This window comes from Poromitra crassiceps, assembly GCF_964638095.1.
Source record: "Poromitra crassiceps genome assembly, chromosome: 4".
In the NCBI taxonomy this organism is placed as follows: Eukaryota; Metazoa; Chordata; class Actinopteri; order Beryciformes; family Melamphaidae; genus Poromitra; species Poromitra crassiceps.
The window spans coordinates 24,221,152-24,241,425 of record NC_139626.1 but is presented as its reverse complement, the minus strand read 5'-3'; the positions used below and the strand labels follow the sequence as shown (position 1 = coordinate 24,241,425).

At 45.8% G+C, this 20,274-nt stretch overlaps 1 protein-coding gene across 1 annotated transcript; it reads left to right on the top strand.

Annotated features, from left to right (window-relative positions):
* Positions 1–373: 373 nt before the first annotated feature.
* On the top strand, positions 374–18,660 carry chatb (choline O-acetyltransferase b; the record flags this gene model as incomplete). The annotated part of the gene is made up of 14 exons (XM_083635831.1): positions 374–421; positions 2,371–2,565; positions 4,282–4,400; positions 5,799–5,852; positions 6,028–6,208; positions 12,792–12,969; positions 13,067–13,236; positions 13,314–13,414; positions 13,812–13,940; positions 14,027–14,149; positions 14,569–14,707; positions 14,917–14,979; positions 15,164–15,301; positions 18,406–18,660. The coding sequence occupies 14 exons, from the start codon at positions 374–376 to the stop codon at positions 18,658–18,660; spliced, it is 1,893 nt and encodes a 630-aa protein (XP_083491957.1).
* Between the last annotated feature and the right edge of the window lie 1,614 nt (positions 18,661–20,274).

The following is a 20,274-nucleotide window of genomic DNA, read 5'->3' as shown; positions in this document are numbered from 1 at the left end:
ATTTCAGTGTATAGTGCTCTTCCTCAAGATATTGACTGATGGACAATTTATAAAGTGAAACTGCACTGGAAACAAATCCAATCACCCACTGGCAGAAATGTCACTTGTTTTAAGTAAAATAAGATTTTAAGAATGAATAGGCTACAAGGCTGTGGCTTTACTTTTGCACTGATGAGTGATGGCATGCCACTGTAATGCAGAATGGAAGTCTGCTAGTCCAGTTTGATCTACACATAATTGGATTTATATTATTTTTTCTTCTACTTTATTCTATCTCAAATATGTTAATGTGCTCTGTGCAGGAAAGGCTGAAGACAGACCAACTCTAGAGGCTGTCCACATTATTTCCCCCTGACTGGACTGGAATGCAAGGATGCCCATCTTGGAGAAAGAGACAGCCAAAGGCCGCGGGGACAGCAAAGTAGGCTATGGGAAAAATGAGAGCGTTTTTGTTTTGTTTTTACATGAACATTTTCATTTACTTGTTAGAATTCCAGCCTACTTTTTGTGCCCACTGGACCTTTATAGGGGAAAAATGTATACATGATATCTGTTTATCATTATCTGTCTATCACCCCTCACGGTAAATATCACAAACATTGTTGCAATTACTTTAGTATTGACATAACACAATGCCTTTCAGTTTGATGTAGTTTGACTCAAACCACATCAAACCAAAACTCAATACCGACCAGTCAAACCGTTTGACTGGTCGGTATTGAGATTCGGTTATTCTAACTAGGTGATTGGCCTTTGACCAAGTCACTTTTTTTTAACTGTTAAGCTACTGTATGATTAAACAAGATTTCTGAGAGTCCCCAACTTATTTGAACAGTTCCAACATAATACAGCTTGGGTTGCAAACAGCCTACACTTACTATGCAAACGATCCAATGTCAGACAGAGGAGATAATCAATTTGCATTTTATTTCATTAAAAAGAAGAGCTTTTGCAATTCCCACGCGGCTGTGGAATTTATTCTCAGCTGTATCTTGAAGCATTTCTAATGAATTATTAACTCTGGTTGTAGTGACTATCCCAAAAAATCCAAACTTAATTAGTCACTTCTGTAGGTGTGTGAGGAATGTTCTTCACTCGTATCCATGTATGAAAAAGTATAATATCCAGAAATCAGGTTTCCATTTGGGTGATGACGCCACAGGCAGTCCCATTTATTAATCACCAGGTTGCAGCAGAAAAAGAGTACATTACCAAATGATATGTTGAGAATGAGTTGGAATGCCGGGTTTGACCAAGACAGTTTTACGGCTTTACGGTAAGAACAGTGTGCTCCCACCACCTACAGAGACAAAACTGAATCTCATAGTAATAGAGAGCCGCAGGGATGACGTATTTTTGTAGGCCGAATGCGGAAGTCCCGAACTTCCTGGTTCTTCACTGTTTCTGTCTATGGGATTTTTGAATGGGTTTTTGGCGCGATGCTTCAAATAATGTCTGTGGGCAACGCAAGATTAATCAAACGCGAACCAAGGTTCAGCGGGATAATCTTCACACATGAGGACCACTTTCATGAGTTTTGTAGCGTAAATGCGAGCCCTAGAAGTAAAAAGCTTGAGCTAAGCTAATCCAGAACTACACACTGTCGCATAGGCTTCCACGTCACGTCAGCACTCAACCTGGACTGTTGTTGATGTGTGCACTGATTACCCCGGGCTGAACGGGGCTGAAGGTGAGGGAAAGAGAATTTCCGTGTTCGTCCTTTGAGTGGTGACGTTATTGACGTATATATCCCCATCGACTCAAAAGTGTAGTCTCATTTAGCAGTTTGCTAGCTAGCCGCCCTTTTAACGGCACATAAAAGCTTCAAAACTCATAAAAGTGGTCTTCATGTGTGAAGATGATGTTACTAAACACTGGTTCGCGTTTGATTAAGCCAGCGTTGCCCAGAGAGATTATTAGAAGCATCGCGCCAAAAACCCATTCAAAACTCCCATAGGCGAAAACTGTGAAGAACCAGGGCTGTTAGCATCGATGATTTCCGGACTCGTTACTGCGGCTCTCTATTACTGCTAGTTTAAAAAACCTGTGGCAAATTGTGCTACCTGAATCACATGGAAAAACCATATACTGCCATCTTGTGGCCAGAATAAATCTCTACACCACAGAGTGCACTTCTATTAAGAAAACATAATTATTGTAATTTAAGAATTTCATAAATAAACGTTCAAGTTAGCTGTTAAAGTTAGCTATGAATAAACGGCTCCTACACTGGTTCTAATAATATAAGCATGAAAGGAAAGTTTACCCCTATAACTAATGAATAATCAGTCTGAAACATGGGAAACATTAAAATACTGAATAGCTGCTGTCCTCCTCGGTGTTAATGCCAGTGTGTTGTTTTCATGACAGCAGGTCCTGCCGAAGGTCCCCGTGCCCCCGCTGAAGCAGACCCTACACCTTTACCTGAAGAGTGTCCAACATCTGGCAACGGAGGAGCAGTTTAAGAGGACAACGGTCATTGTGGAGAAGTTTGGGGCTCCTGGAGGTGCGGGGGAGTTTCTCCAGAAGAAGCTGCAAGAGAGGAGGGACAGGACAACCAACTGGGTATAAACACAAGAGAAACAAAACTGCCACTAGTTCACAACCTTACAACCAAGCTGCATCAACTAGGAAAAGGTGGAAAGGAACATTATCCAGCTGCTCTTTGAGGGCTATATATCTTTACAGTATCTATGTAAAGTTTTATATAACAACATAAAAAAAACCACACACACACACGGGTGTCCGGGTAGTGTAGCCGTAGATTCCCTGTCTACCAACACAAGGGTCGCAGGTTCGCATCCACGTGTTACCTCCAGGTTGGTCGGGTGTCCATACGGGCACAATTGGCTGGTGTCTGCGGGTGGGAAGCTGGATTGGGGGTGTGACAGGGTCGGGTCTCAAAATAGAATCAGGCTCGCATCTAGGCAACCTAAACCCGCCACAACAACAACAGACTGACTGAGCAACAGGTTATCTCACAGGAAGTCAATAAACGGAGCTGGCCTACCTGAAAACCCAGAAGTAGGCCTCGGACAGCAGGCTGTAGAGCTCTGATGGTTTCACGGGACAGCCCAAGCTTAGGTATGGAAGCGAGCTTCAAGCAGCTTCCCGTCAGTAGGTTAGGGACGCTAGTACAAAGAATATCTCAAACACACAGTCACACCCATACGTGAAAACAGAGGGAAAACGACTAGAGAATGGGGGCAACAGAATCCATGGCTTTCTTCAATCCCCAGCTAAGAGAGCGTCCGCACCTGAAATGCCACGTCATATAACTATCTCTAAGCCAACTCCCACTTCCTGTCTACCCCGGTGCTCAGTCAAAAGTCACATGACACAACCTACCAGGGGGTACCTGACCATCACACCTGTGACAGGGCCAGGGTATGTGTCCTGGTCGCTGCGCACCTCCTCTGGTCGCTTGGGGCGCCTGGTTGGGGTGGAAGGGAACTGGTGGGAATAGCGTGATTCTCCCATGTGCTACGTCCTGCCGGTGAAGCTCCCCCTATCAGGTGAAAAGAAGCGGCTGGCTACTGCGCATGTGTCGGAGTAAGCATGGTGCTAGTCTCGGCTCTCCCCAGATCGGCAGAGGGTGGAGCAGCGCCCGGGGCAGCCAATAGGGCAGCATGGGGATAAATTGGCCAAGTATAATTGGGGAGAAAATGGGGAAAAGTCTGGAAAAAAAGAGATAAATCATAACTTACATTTGATCATTCATGCACAGGTTAAACATAAGGCAGCAACGCATCTTTACAGTAAACATGTGTTTTTCTGCCTCCAAGAAGTCTCAGAGCCAGTGAATAAAGTGGTTTTGGACTCTATTTAAATATGTCAATTATGGAGTGAAGTTACCTGCTGATAGACAATTGGAATTTGTTTTGATTTTGTGATATTGATCATTGTGTAAGAATAGGCGTTTTATTTTTGAAATGTGCTGTTTCTAAAGTAGGCTACTACATAACCCATTTCTAAAAGTGGTGATAAAAATGAAACAAGTGGCGATACAGATTAATCTGAACCTCCGCTTGCCATTTGTTGCTTCATTTTCAATCTCTCAATCCCCAAGCAAGGTGATCGGTCTGTCCACAATTCATACAGTTCAGCAAAATCTATCACACCCCCACTCTCACCCACGCTCCCTTTCATCTGGCAGCGATGCACTGTAATGGTTTTTCACCCCGTTGCCCACGCAGGTCTCTCCACTCAGAAAGTCACAAGATCAAAAAGTCGTGGTAGCATCTCAACAATGTCACCCCTCGGTGTGCCTCTGTTTCGCAGGTCTACGACTACTGGCTTGAGGATATGTATTTGAACAACAGACTGGCTCTACCGGTCAACTCCAGTCCTGTCATGGTCTTTCCCAAACAGACATTCAGCGATCGCAAAGATGCCATCCGGTATGTGCTGATTTACTAACTTAGCTTTAGTTCACATTGTACAGTAACTGCTGCACGTAAGAGTGTGTGAGCTTTTTCCATTTCCATAATCAGGAGATACTGCGGCTGTAAAACAACACAGTCCTGTATAGGTCAATGAGTAGAGCCAACACTAAAGCAGGGTATTCATTTAAAGTCCACCCTGAATGACTTTATCACCATTTAAAAACAGCTATTGGGGTTGTGTGTTGAATCACTGATGCAATTTTGTTGTTTGGTGATGTAGAAGAGTAGAAGACATCATTCAAAAATGATACAGGGAGAAATCTATGCATGAGAGATAGTATTTCTCCATCAACAGCCTCAATAGAGCAGAAAGCAATTCAGCCACACTACACTTTTCAGTAAGGGGCGCGTGACACTTTATCACAAAATAACAAGAGGCCTAACAGCATTACAGATTGGTGATAAAACAGTTGAAGAATATCCAAGGGTGGCTTTTACCTTCTACTCCTCGTTCAATTCTCCCTGCCACTGCTGTAATGTTAAAAAGTATCAGGTCTACACTTTCAATGAAAGCATCCCAAAAAATGGCAGCTTTTGCCACGCCTAAATAATGCAAATTCTAGTTTTCAAACCACAACACTGCACTACCATACCATCACAAACCCAACGCAAAGCACACACTACGGCAGTGTCCATCCTATAAACCCTGTAGCTGCTGAGAGGTTTATGGTCTTCTTCTTAAGATCAGGATGAGAGACATGGAGGAGAATCAGCCTCTCGTCATCTCTTGGCTAAATCTCCGTCCGTTATTAAATAAGCTGTGTGGTTCCACCAGACATTACACCAGTCCGTCTAGCCTGTAACTCACCGTTAGCTTTTGTCAGCTTGCGGCGCGCTAACTGAATATTTCCAGAGCACCCCCAAGCAGCTGGTAATCTACTGACAGGGCCACTTATTAGATTGCGAGTGACAGGCCCAAGCTCTCCATAGAGACTGCTAGTCAGGCCTGGTTTAGGGGCGTGGCGCGCTGAGGCAGCTAATTGATCTGGGTTTGAACGTAATAACACAGAGACAAATGACATACAACATGAGACCTGACAGAGCTCTGTTTTGCACACACCGGCCACTCTCTCTCTCACACGCACGCGCGCGCGCGCACGCACGCACGCGCACACACACACACACACACACACACACACACACACACACACACACACACACACACACACACACTCTCTCATACACAGCTTGCCCACTGCATCCTTGTAATTTACCACAATGAGATTACCGCTGCTGCACTCACAAGATGAGAGTGCATGTGATCATCATCCTGACCAGTCCATACTGTTCAAATTTATATTTGAGCAAAGATGTGCCCCTCTTTTCTGAATTTGTCCCGTTTACTCTTTGAAGGTTTGCAGCTCACCTCATCACAGGAGTGCTGGAATATAAGGCTCTCATTGACACGTAAGTTTAGTAGTAATGTCATATTATCTGCCACCCTGCTCTCTGTGTTTCTACTCCTCATCTCTTCATCATTCCACCTCCCTGGTCCTAAAAGTGTAAAGTCACTGGATTTGAGAAGACCACAGGATGAGAGTCGCCAGAGTTTAATCTGTCACTGTATCTCCGTGACTATCAGGCGGGCGCTGCCGGTGGACTTCGCCCGGGGCCAGCTGGCTGGAACCCCTCTGTGCATGAAGCAGTATTACCGCCTCTTCACCTCCCACCGCTTGCCGGGACTGAAGAGAGACACACTGAGGGTGCAGATGAACGCGGCTTCCTCGGAGCCGGAGCACATCATCGTGGCGTGCAAGAACCAGGTCAGCACGCTGGCCTCTGAGGGAGCCGTGGGGTCCGGGGACCTCCAGGGGCCCAAAGCAAAAAGGGGAATAATTTATTTTTACTATAATTCTGTCCATAAGTAACACAATGACAGAATGTGTGAATATTTCGATCATAAAACCAAAAATCCAATCAGATGGGGGACCCTGGGACAAAATCTTATCAAATGGGGGTCCCTGGTCTAATTTGTGTCGGTTTAGGGGTCCTTGATGTGAAAAGGTTTGAGAACCACTGCTATAGACCCATCAGACCATATACCCCAAAACAATCCTTTTGAAGTGGCAAAGCAGGTGTAACCAATACCATTAATGGTGGTTCATGTTCCAGTGGCAGAGCCCTCGTTACTGTTATTAATTACACCTGCTTTACTTCCTGCTTTACCACCTCAAAACGGTTGCTGTGAAAAGGGCCTACTGTATCCACCTTATTTTTGAATGCCCCACTGTAAAAAAGAATCGTGGGTACAAGGTCCGGTTTAACGTGACTCATTGTTGCCGCTTGCCATTTCCTTTGTTATACTGTCATGAGTTAGGGTCGAACCCAAAAGCAGACGGACAACCAGGTGAGGAAAAAATTACAAAGTATTTATTTTTGAAATGTTCAGGTTGAGCTCTGGGTGGCAAGTCCGCAGGTTGATGATCCGTGAAATGGCAATGTTCCAGCGAAGACTGATGACTGAGGATGGTTCTTATAGTGGGTGAGATGAGTGCTGATTGCTGGCAGGAGTGCTGATTGGTGATGAGAAGCAGGTTTGTAGGTTCAGGTGGGAGCAGCAGAATGGTGTTGTGACAGTACCCCCCCTTCTAAGGGGCGCCTCCAGGCGGACCACCAGGCTTGTCCGGGTGCCTCCTGTGGAATCCACGGACCAGGTTCGAGTCCAGGATGTGCCGACGAGGGACCCAGCTTCTTTCCTCAGGACCGTATCCTTCCCAGTCAACCAGGTATTGAATACCGCGACCACGGCGGCGAGAGTCCAGGAGACGACTGACCGAGTACGCCGGATGGTCATCGATCATTCGAGGTGGTGGGGGTGGCGGAGCTGGAGGGACTAGATTGCTGGTAGAGACAGGTTTGAGGCGAGACACATGGAAGGAAGGATGGACCCGGAGAGTACGGGGCAGTTTCAGACGAACCACTGATGGGTTAATGACTTTGATGATGGAAAAAGGGCCAATAAATCTGGGAGACAGTTTTTTAGCATCAGACTTCAATGGCAGATCCTTGGTAGAAAGCCATACCTTGTCCCCGGCCGAGTAGTTAGGAGCAGGGGTACGGTGGCGATCAGCCGCCCGTTGGTAACGACCAGAGGCTTTGAGGAGAGCCGCACGTGCTCGTCGCCAGGTCCTCCGGCACCGACGGACATGGGCTTGGACCGATGGCACCAGGATCTCCTCTTCCTGAGAAGGAAAAAGGGGCGGCTGATAGCCATAAAGGCATTCAAAGGCTGACATACCGGTAGCTGACGATGGCAGGGTGTTATGGGCGTATTCCACCCAGGGAAGTTGGGAGGACCACGAGGACGGGTTGGCGGAGACGAGACAGCGGAGGGCAGTCTCCAGGTCCTGGTTTGCCCTCTCTGACTGACCATTGGTTTGAGGATGAAACCCCGATGATAGGCTGATGGTGGCCCCGATGGCGGAGCAGAATGCCTTCCAGACCGCCGAAGTGAACTGGGGCCCTCGGTCCGACACTATATCACGGGGAATGCCATGGACCCGGAAAACCTCCCTGACTAGTACCTCCGCCGTTTCTTGTGCTGAGGGCAGTTTAGACAGGGGAACAAAATGCACAAATTTACTGAACCGGTCAACGACAGTGAGTATGACTGTATTACCGTCAGAGGCAGGTAGACCGGAGACAAAATCCAAAGACAGGTGTGACCAGGGACGGCGAGGAACCGGCAGAGGACGCAGCAACCCCACACTGGGCTGAGTGGAGGACTTGTTCTGGGCACACACCGGACAGGCCAAAACAAAAGACCTAGTGTCCTCCTTCAAGGAAGACCACCAGAACCGCCTACGGAGGAATGCTTGGGTTCGGGTTATGCCAGGATGACATGTGAGTCTGGTGGAGTGAGCCCACTGTAACACACGGGATACGACAGCGTCAGGTACAAACAAGCGGCCTGGGGGACCATTACCTGGGTCCGGCTGAGTCCGTTGTGCTTCTCTGACCTCCTCCTCTATGTTCCAGGTGACGGCGGCGGCAGCGATCACCCAGGAAGGAGGAATAATGGTGTCAGGTGGGCTGGAGTCAGTCTCCTTTTCATACAGCCGAGAGAGTGCGTCGGCCTTGGTGTTTTTGGATCCGGGTCTGTAAGTCAGAGTAAAGTTGAAACGACCAAAAAAGAGTGCCCACCTGGCTTGGCGCGAGTTGAGTCGCTTCGCTGACTGAATATACTCCAGGTTCTTATGGTCGGTCCACACGATAAACGGAAGATCAGCCCCCTCCAGCCAGTGCCGCCACTCTTCCAGTGCCCACTTCACTGCCAAGAGCTCCCGATTTCCCACGTCGTAGTTTCTCTCGGCTGGGGAGAGACGATGAGACAGGAAGGCACATGGGTGCAGCTTACCATCTTCCGGGGACCGCTGAGAGAGGACTGCCCCTAGTCCCACTTCTGAAGCGTCCACTTCCACGACAAACTGCCTGGTTGGGTCAGCCTGAATCAGGATGGGAGCAGTGGTGAAGCGGTGTTTGAGGTCGTCAAAAGCTGCCTCTGCGGCAGGTGTCCACTGGAACCGTCTGGAGGTGGAAGTCAGAGCATTTAAAGGGGCTGATACACGGCTATAGTTACGAATAAACCGTCTGTAGAAGTTACCAAAACCAAGGAATCTTTGGAGCTGCTTACGGCTGATGGGCTTTGGCCATTCTAGGACCGTGCTCACCTTGGCTGGGTCCATTTTTACCTGGTTATCGGCCACGATGTAGCCCAGGTATGTCACTGAGGACGCATGGAAGTCACACTTCTCTGCCTTCACAAAAAGGCGATTCTCCAGGAGCCTTTGGAGGACTTGGCGGACATGCAGCACATGCTCAGAGAGATTCTTAGAAAAAATCAAGATATCATCCAGATAAACAAAAACAAAACGATTCAGCATGTCCCGGAGGACGTCGTTTACCATGCTCTGGAAGACGGCGGGGGCATTGGTCAGGCCAAATGGCATTACCAGGTACTCAAAATGCCCCAGGGGGGTGTTGAAGGCCGTCTTCCATTCATCTCCTTCTCTGATCCGGACCAAATGGTAAGCATTGCGGAGATCGAGTTTGGTGAACACTGTGGCCCCCTGGAGAAAATCAAAGGCAGAGTGCATGAGAGGCAGGGAATACTTATTCTTGACCGTGATATTATTGAGACCCTTAAAGTCTATGCACGGACGGAGAGACCCATCCTTCTTGGCTACAAAAAAGAAACCTGCACCAAGAGGTGAAGATGACGGCCGGATGAGACCTGCAGCCAGGGAGTCCTTGATGTAACTCTCCATGACCTCCCGCTCTGGCTTGGAGATGTGATACAGCCGGCTGCTAGGGAGGGGTGCTCCCGGCAGCATGTCTATGGGGCAGTCATATGGGCGATGAGGAGGAAGAGAGAGGGCTTTCTCCTTACTGAAAACTGCTTTGAGCTCGTGGTACTCGGAAGGCACCAGAGACAGGTCCAGGGTCTCTGGGGTGGACACCTGACTGGGAACAGACTGAGGCCGAGCAGACTGGAGGCACACATTATGACAAAAAAGACTCCAACTTGAAATCTTTGCAGACGCCCAATCAATGTGGGGACTATGTTTTATGAGCCAGGGATGACCCAGTATAATGGGAACATAAGGCGAATCAATAACAAAAAAACTCATCTCCTCCTGATGGTTTCCAGATAGCAATAGGCCCACGGGCTCAGTCTTGGAAGTTATCCTGGAAAGGAGACGTCCATCCAAGGCGTTGGCCTCCAGAGGCTGATCCAGAGTCACCGTGGCCAGACCTAATTGCTTAACAACAATAGAATCCAAAAAACTTTCATCTGCTCCAGAATCAATTAAGGCTAGAAATTCAGTGGACTGACCTTTAACTGTGATGCTTGCATGCAGTTGGGTGCGAGGACGAGGAGACAGAGGGCAGACAGTGTGGCTCGCCAGGATCCTCCCCTTTCCCGACGAGCCTGCTAGTTTGATGCCCGGCGAGGACAGGAGGCGAGGAAATGCCCGGCCTGACCACAATACAGACAGCTGTTATTGGAGATGCGCCGTTGACGTTCGTCTGGGTCCAGGTGGAAACGGCCGAGTTGCATCGGCTCAGCAACTGGGGAGGAGTCACGCCTCGGGAGTTCTCGGAGGGCGTCGGCCTCCATCGGGCGAGCTCGGCTCGCAGAGCTGGACAGAGACGCACGAGGAAAGTTAGCTGGAAGACGGCGTGTTCTCTCTCTCCTTCGCTCACGGAGACGGTTGTCTACCCGAATGGCCAGATTAATTAGTTCCTCCAAATTTCCAGGCTCGGGGTACGACACTAATTCATCTTTGATGGACTCGCATAACCCGTTGGAAAACCCGGCTTGGAGGGACTCACCGTTCCATCCACTCTCTGCTGACAGGGTACGGAACTCAACAGTGTACTCTGCCACACTGCGGGAGCCTTGGCGGAGGGAGAACAATCTCCTAGATGCATCATTTCCTCGGACGGGATGATCAAACACTTGGCGGAAAGCATTAGTGAAGGCAGTGTAGGATGAGGTAGTGGCCCCCGTCTCCCAAGCCGCTGTAGCCCAAGCCAGAGCACTACCCCGGAGAAGGCCCATGATATAGGCAATCTTGGCTTTATCGGTGGGCTAAGACTGGGGCTGCTGATCAAACACAATTCCACACTGCATCAAAAAAGAACGACAAAGTCCAAAATCCCCATCATACTTGTCCGGAGGAGGAACCCATGGTTCCTTAGTCGGAGTGGGAGGAACGGCAGGCAGCGGCGCTGGAGCGGCAGGAGCAGGAGAGGCCCTGAGCTGGGTTTGGATTTCGGATACCTTGGTGGTGAGCTCACGGAGGGCATCGGTCACTTGCTGCAAAACCTGGCTGTGCTGGCTGAGGACAGATTCCTGGTTGGCTACGGCCTGGTAGATTGAGGCCAGGTCCATGGTGGTAGTGTCCGCTGGGTTCGTCAGGGCTGGAACATTCTGTCATGAGTTAGGGTCGAACCCAAAAGCAGACGGACAACCAGGTGAGGAAAAAATTACAAAGTATTTATTTTTGAAATGTTCAGGTTGAGCTCTGGGTGGCAAGTCCGCAGGTTGATGATCCGTGAAATGGCAATGTTCCAGCGAAGACTGATGACTGAGGATGGTTCTTATAGTGGGTGAGATGAGTGCTGATTGCTGGCAGGAGTGCTGATTGGTGATGAGAAGCAGGTTTGTAGGTTCAGGTGGGAGCAGCAGAATGGTGTTGTGACATATACTCTGGCTGCAGACCCGAATTATAAACCGGAAGCTGGAGTCCGTTATAAAAGTTATAAATATAGTCACGTTATAAACAACTAACCAACGCTGGAGGTCCGTATGGAAACTCGAAATGTGTGTTACTCGAAATGGTTAAAAGTTAAATCAATTTGGTGGCGTTTTACTGCCATGTAACATAGCTAGCTAGCCGCTAACATTAGCCACAGTTAGTAGCCGACTACCCACAATGCATTACGTTATCCCAGCACCCGAACGACACGGCTGTAGAGCAGAATGGCTCTGCTGTAAAAGGGTAAAATCCTCATAGACGTTTTTTTTGTCAGGGGCTGGGGGGTTATCTAAATTGGTTACACCGGAAATAGAACCCATACTTAACGTAAGGCAAAATGGCCGCCAAAAATAAGGTGGATAGATCGCCACAGCTAACTCAAGAAAGGGTCCAGTGCATGTTGAGAGAAATTCCAAGTGAATGTAAAGGACATATTGATATACATCAATGGTTTAAACTGATCATATGTTTATAATCGTTTAGTTTAATTTGATCACTAGGTGCAGTTTGAGTTTCTTATCCCAAACTGTTTAGACACCAACATTGTGAGTAGTTATATGGCAAAACAAGGCAGAATAAGCAGAATTCTGGCTGAGAAAGGGATCATTGTTGCTGGACCTCTAAAATATGGTGGCCAGCTGAAAGAGCATTGGAGGAGGGCTCACCTGGACGGAGTTCTGGGATCTACTAATTTGTGGCACATAAGGAAGGGCCCGTCCCTATGGAGACACAGGCGGTTAACTAAATTACTGTTGATTGACTCTGCCACTTTGTCCGAGAGCCTCCTTGAGTCGCATGGTCGACTGATTGCAGCAGAGGAGCCATATTTAAGTTAGCCATTGGAAGAAAGCCATGTTTAATCCCTGCCATTATTACTGGTGCTCTTGTTATTGCAGCTACAAGTCTGCCACAATTAGCAAGCAAGGACACAGCTGAACATTACCCTGTTGATGTAGCATCAGGTGCCTGATAGAACAGCTAAGAAAGAGATGACTACATGACTGATAAACAAATAAACAAATACATAAATAAACAAATAAACAAACAAACAAACAAATAAATTGTCATTCCCCCCCACTAGTTTTTTGTGTTGGATGTCGTCGCAAAAAACAAGCAGCGCAACGAGATGGAGATCTTTTCCCAGCTAGAGAAAATTGTGAAAATGGCAGAGAACGCTGAAGAGAGGCTCCCTCCTTTTGGTGTCCTGACATCTGACGGGAGAACACAATGGGCACAAGCCAGAGACGCACTCACAAAAGGTCTCATCTCAAACACCTCAATTGTTATTATCACTTTTCCAACCCCATCTCCACGTATAACAGGGCTAAACTAGTCTCCCGTCCTTCCCCTATGCAGATCCGACCAACAGGGCGTCTCTGGCCCTGATAGAGAGCTGTGTGTGTGTGTTGTGTCTGGACGAGCCCAGTGGTTTGGAGCCCCACGACACCAACCGGGCCCTGCTGATGCTGCACGGGGGCGGCCGTGAGAAGAATGGGCCAAACCGCTGGTATGACAAGCCAATGCAGGTAGGACCGAGCTACCGTCCTGCACTAATGGGACACAATGGAGAGTTGGTTCCACTGGGTAACGCAGGCTCTCTCAGTTTGTTGTAGGAATGGATGGCGTGTGCGGAGTGGTGTGTGAGCATTCACCGTTCGAGGGCATAGTTCTGGTGCAATGCTCAGAATACCTGATGAAATACACGTGAGTCAGACAATTGCAACATATCTGGGGCCAATGTATAAACCATGTGTACACACCAAAAGTGTACCGCACCACTTTCCACACAGGTTTCTGAATGTATACAAATCCACGGGCCCTAAGAACCTGCGTTCCGGTACAGATCTCTCACACCATGCAAACTGTATACGCAGTCTTCTGAGTCCGACTAGTGTGTTGTGACGAAAAAGGATAATGTAAGTGTGAATTTGGGTGACATTTTATTTTTAGCTTTTTTGGGCTTACACAGATTTCTACACCTAAATATACACAGCATTTTAAACATTTGGCCCCAGGACTGTAAAGCTACTCAGGATGCCCACACACCTGATACTCAACTGTATGGTTCAATGCTGTTGAGACCTCTTGTGTGTGTGAACAGAACAGGAAGCCCCTCCAGGTTGGTGACGCCATCCAGCATCGCCAAGCTTCCGCCACCCCGGAGACTTCTCTGGAAATGTAATCCGCACATCCAGGGACTGCTAGCAGCCTCTGCAGACAGGCTCCAGAGGCAAGACCAACACAACGCCAAGTCGTGTGCAGAGACATGTCACTACATTTACAAACCATCCTCACCCTGTGTGCTCTCTCCTCCAGGCTGGTGGATAATCTCGACATGGATGTATACAAGTTCAAAGTCTATGGGAAAGAATTCATAAAAAAACAGAAGATGAGTCCAGATGCGTATATACAGGTTGCCTTACAACTTGCATTTTACAGGTACAGTGCATAAGTACAATAGTCTACACCTGCTAAAAGTTTGGACACACCTGATTAAATGTACTATATTTTTCATGATCTTAAAGCGATTTTCTCTAAAGGCTTATACCTGTGCTTAAAATGTGTTTCTTAGACAAAGTTGTTAAGATGAAGATGATGCCTATGTATTTCTTTCCAAAACCTTTGCCTTTCCATCCAGATTTCATAGTTTTGATGTCTTTACTATTATTCCCAAATGTGAAAAGAAATTGTAAAAAATAAAGAAATACAGATGTGTGTCCAAACTGTAAAACACTATAAAAAGCTCTTGTTCATTAGTATGTCCTCTTAAGTATTACACAATTTTTCATGAAATTGGTATGTTATTCAGCAAAGCGGGCGAGTCCAAATGTGGCGGTCACTTTTTTCTGTGTGCTCAGATGCACAGGAAGGCTGGTGCACACGTACGAGAGCGCCTCCATTCGCCGTTTTGAAGAGGGTCGCGTAGACAACATCCGCTCATCGACCCCCGAGGCCCTGGCCTTTGTGAAGTCCATGACAGAGAAGGCCACTCTTACCGTGAGTCGTTTTTCTCAATTTACTACAGGTGTCCGCCGGCGGCTAACTCCTCACACCAAAACCCAGCAGTCTCACCTATCCAACAAACAGATGAACTCGCAGCAGATTTAAAGCATCTGTACCACTGTCTCTCCTTGTAGAAATGTGAAATGTTCAAGGCATAAATTAGTGTCCCCCCCCCCCTCTAAATTGTTCCTCTGTACTTTCAGGATTCAGAAAAACTGAAAAAACTGTGGGATGCAATCAATGCCCAGACAAATTACACAATCGCAGTAAGTATCTCTGGCCAGCAACCAGAACTTGAATGTGAACTAACACAGACGTGATGGATCTGATGGGCAAACAGCCAGCTGGGCCATTGCTCAAAATCTTTCAATCCCTGCTCATAGTTAGGCTCTTTGCTTAAAAGCAGAGGCTTCATTAGCCCAGCACAAAACATAAAGTGGCGTTTTTCAGGCTATTACAGGGATGGCGATAGACAATCATCTCCTCGGGCTTCGGGAGATCGCAAAGGAGCTCAACATGGACAAGCCAGAGATATTCTGTGATGAGACATATCTGGCCAGTAACCAGTTCATCCTTTCTACTAGTCAGGTAACCTACAATCATCTTCTATTATATTCTATCATATCCTCACATTGGTTCACAAACAACTGTGGTTCCTCTGCCTGGTGGTCCGCCAGAGCATTGCAAAAAAAAGAGCAAGAGAGAAAAAAGACAACAGTTTTTACATAATACACAATAACACTGAGGAGTAGGCTTGGGCCGATTTTCGGAAATATCGCGATATTTGGGAAATATCACTATTTTGAACATTTGCTTTCAAAAGCTGTAGCAGGCTTAGAGTGAAGTTTCTGGTATCATATGAAACTAGGAGACATAAGGCATTGATTGGTACCAACCATGTCAATGCTAGCTTGTCAGGAAGGTGGCTAAATAACACTCCAAAGTGAGGCTAGATTTTGGCGTAGGCTACTCCTGCATTTTGCAGCTGCAACTGTGTTGCTTTTGGCCTGTATGATGTGATTGAAATCTTCATATTTTTTTTCCAGCATTGCGCATTAGTCCTGTATGAAATATACCACTGAAATATACCACAATCTCTGTCTGAGAACAGACAGAGATTGCCCACTTTCCCCTTTTATATATGATGATGATGATGAAAACTATGCTTTTTTTAAATAATTATTTTATTATATTATAGAAATGACACATTTAAATTTAAACGGTTATGTTTTTATTATTTTAATTCTCCATTTCTCACCTATGGGCGTGCTCTGTGCTGGACTCATCTCACTCGTTTTGCCACTGGTTTGTAGCTGCCTTCCTTCCTTCAGACAAAGCCTTGTATAGACTGGCTGGTTCCTGTCCAGCAAAAACTAACTTACTATAGGCCTATAAAATAAAAATAAAAATAAACATCCTATACCCCCTCCCCTCTTAAAACATCTTTCAACAAATGCTACTTATTCCTCTTAAGAAGTTAGCTGATGAAAACATGACATAATGTAATGTAATGTAATGAGCTGTAGATGTGAGTCGCGGTTTACGGCCCTTACAGACCTCCATTTAGCTATTAGCCATTAGCTCACTACCAGAGATGAATGCATATCTTCATTTGGAAAGACAAATGTAATGTTAATCTAACACTCAATACCATTAAGCTTGATGCAGACTCATTAGCCATCTACAGCTTTTATGTTGCCATGGCAATTTTATATTAATAGCTAATGTTAGCAATTTGGCTAGCTAACTTATGTAGCAAACAAATCCATTAGCAAACAACCCAAAGTGGTGATAATGTAATAATAAAGTGGATAAAGTGGTGATCTCACCACCCTATAATTGAAGAGCAGGAGGGTGTGGGGCACAATTGCTCAACAGCTGAGCAGGCGAGGCTTCGCAGCAGCTGAGCTGCGTCTGTGAGCCCGCGAAGCAGGCGAGACCTCGAGGGCAAACCAAGGAGGTATAGTAGAAATGAGCGATGAAGAGAAGGGGAAAGAGGACGAGGCACGGTAGGCTAGAAAGGAGCGCTGTGCGCACTCCGTTTCTGGATAGATATTTAATTCTATGACTGGGTGGATACTACTTCGTTTCCACTTATATGCTCCCCAAAGCAATATAATTCCATAACTGCATACTACTTTGTTTCCATTATGTTCACCAAAGCTAGCTAGCCTAGCAGCTAGCATGTGACAAAATGATACTCAAGATAGATTGGGCAGCAACAGTGTGCATGCGCGACTCACACTGTGCAGCGACTCAGATCATGTAGTGACACCCCCCCCCTCGAAAAACCCCAACTCTCTATGACCGTCCTATCCCTAGCAGCACCCCCTTTTCCCTGGTCCTGCCCCTTTCCTGACCACGCCCCCTCCCACCACTCAGATACACCTAGCCACTCCCCCTACCCACCCCTCGAATCCTGATTCTCTATGATCTTTCTATCCCTAGCCCCCCTCTTTTGAACCGATACGGTTTGGATTCGCTCCGGCCCAGCAGTTTTTCCGTAATCCTGCTAAAATAACAAACAGATAAAGTGACAAAAGGAAAGAAAAAAAAAACAGCACTAAAAACATAACCTCTGTGGCGGTCGTGGAGATATTAACATGTTCTCTCTTCAATTGAATGTGTTAAAGACCATGTAACTGCACCTCAATGCACCACTCAATAAGAAAGCTACCGTCACTATATAGGCAGAATGTTAGTCTGCTAAGATCTGACCACCTGCTTTGTGTCAAACAGAAAGTCCACTCCAGTATCCAATAGCATAAGTACTGGTTGATTCCCAGTGTGTGCAGCTAATGGAACAGCTTCAGAGACGAGATTGCATTGAACGCTGAGCTGTAGTCAATAAATAGAAGAGGCAGAGGACTCCTGGTGCTAAAGGACTCTGAAAAAAGCCACCGGCCTCTAATAGTCATTAAAACAGGGGTTTTCTTGCAGACTGGGACAATAACAGTGCACTTAAAACACACTGGAGCTCAACAGAGCAATTAATAAATATCTGGAAACATTGCAGCAAGTTGGTAAAGCGTAATGCTTCAAAGTGGCTGAGGACACGGCTCTGCTGTCTTTCTGCTGCTCTGTTTGAGGACCACTCTGACGTCATAGATGTTTAAATAAAAATGTGTGGATCTGTGGGCTGTAGCAGCCATGGCACACTCTGTGGATTGGCTGTCAGGACATTAAATCAGTTTATCAGAGGGTTTCATTGGGGGTTCTGTGCTTGGTGTTGAGAGTCTTTAATTAACTTGAGTCCCTGTCAGACTCTTCTGCTATCTGTAGCATTGAGTTTATTCTCCAGAGTCCAGACGGTCTGTATTTAGCTTTGGATTTCCTGTCAGCCCTCTTAAATTCATATTTGGAGGACTAATAGGTTTTTATCCCCAGAATTAAGTGTTTTTATTTATACATAGCACTTTCACATCCTTGCAAAAATATTACTTATTGTTGCTAAAGAAAGACCTGACGCTAAAGAAAGCCTGACGTATAATGGTAAAAAGCCTTCTACTGAAATTGCCATCTGCCATTGGCTGATCTTTGGTGCCAGGTGATGTCACCACCTGTTGTACTCTACAGAAGGTGACATAATTCCCTAGGCAGAAAATCAAATTAATCTATTAAGCCAAAGACAACTCTTCTCATGCCCGAGCCGAGCCGATCTAACCCAGGCTGTGGCCGGCTCCCTTCTCCAGGTCCCAACCACAGTGGAGATGTTCTGCTGCTACGGCCCGGTGGTGCCCAACGGCTACGGCGCCTGCTACAACCCGCAGCCAGACCACATCCTCTTCTGCGTGTCCAGTTTCCGGGAGAGCACCGAGACGAGCTCGGCCGTGTTCGTCAAAGCCCTGGAGGAGGGCCTGGTGGAGATCAGGGACCTGTGCAATAGGAGCGGCACTGCAGCTTCTAAACTGGCTGGGAGCGGCCAGCCTCATAAAGCGGGGAAGTAAGCCATATTGAGGGCGAGAGAGCGGCCACTCAGCTGCTCCTCTCAGCACTCTTAGGCTCTTAATCAACTCTTAATCAATAATCAATAGCCTCCAGCTGGTTATACTACAGCAATAAGTTTGGAAAAATATGATTTTGAATAATTTTGGTGAATTTTTATTGGAGAAATCATTCAATAAAGTCTTTCAAATCATTCAAAGTTATTGAATGATTTCTCCAATACAAATTCACCAAAATTATTCAAAATCATATTTTTCCAAACTTATTGCTGTAGTATAACCAGCAGGAGCCCATTGCTGTGTGACATGGTTTTGGTGAGACTACATTGTATAAGAGTGAAGTTATTGAATGATTTCTCCAATAAAAATTAACCAAAATTATTCAAAATCATATTTATCCAAACTTATTGGTGTAGTATAACCAGCAGGAGCCCATTGATGTGTGACATGGTTTTGGTGAGACTACATTGTATAAGAGTGACGTTATTGAATGATTTCTCCAATACAAATTCACCAAAATTATTAAAAATCATATTTTTCAAAACTTAGTGGTGTAGTATAACCAGCAGGAGGTCATTGATGTGTGACATGATTTTGGTGAAGCTACACTGTACAACAGTGAATTTATTGAATATTTTTGTAATCTGTGTTGCACTTTGTGGACGGTCCCTAAGCACTCGCCTCACCGCCCGCAGCACATAAAGACCAATGTTATTTGTCCAGCTCGGAGGATCGCTCATTTAGGTGAAAATTATGGAAGCGTATGGGCCCAACAATTATATATGAAATACCACAATGATATAAATAAATAACTCAATGATATAAATATAACATGCAATGAAATAAATCAAAAACACAATGAAATAAATAAAAACCCAATTAAATAAATAAAAACACGATGAAATAAATAGAAATCCCAATTAAATAAATAAAAACACAATTAAATAAATAAATGCATTTATTTATTTCATTGGGTTTTGTATTTCATTGCATTTTTATTTATTTCATTGCGACTTGTCATTGCCTCTTTTATTGATTTCTTGATGACTTTTCATGACCACTTTTATCTATTTCATGATGACTTTTCAAGTACATTGGTCCAAAAATTAAATCATAAATAAATAATTAAATAAATAAAAACGCCAATGAAATAAATAAAAACGCCATGAAATAAATGAAAAACACAATGAAACAAATAAAAACGGCAATTAAATAAATAAATGTATTTATTTATTTAATTGCCGTTTTTATTTATTTCATTGTGTTTTTTATTTATTTCATGGCGTTTTTTATTTATTTAATTGCGTATTTAATTTTTGGACCAATACATCGCCATCTGTCAATCAACACGAACGGGGCGGGACCATAAGGCGGGACCTATTCGCTGATTGGGTAATCCTCTGCTCTTGGACTCTGTTACTTTGGTCTGTCTCCTGATCTGTCTGCCCAAAGCCCACTCCGCCATGTTTACATGCCAGTGAATCGTCACAAGAGTTTTTAGTGGGTGATAAAGTCTTATCGATTATTAATTAAGTAAAAGTAGACTTGAATGAGTTTAGGGATGCAATGTTGGAAGGATCGTCGGCGGGAGTCAGCTGACACAGCTGACATCAACAG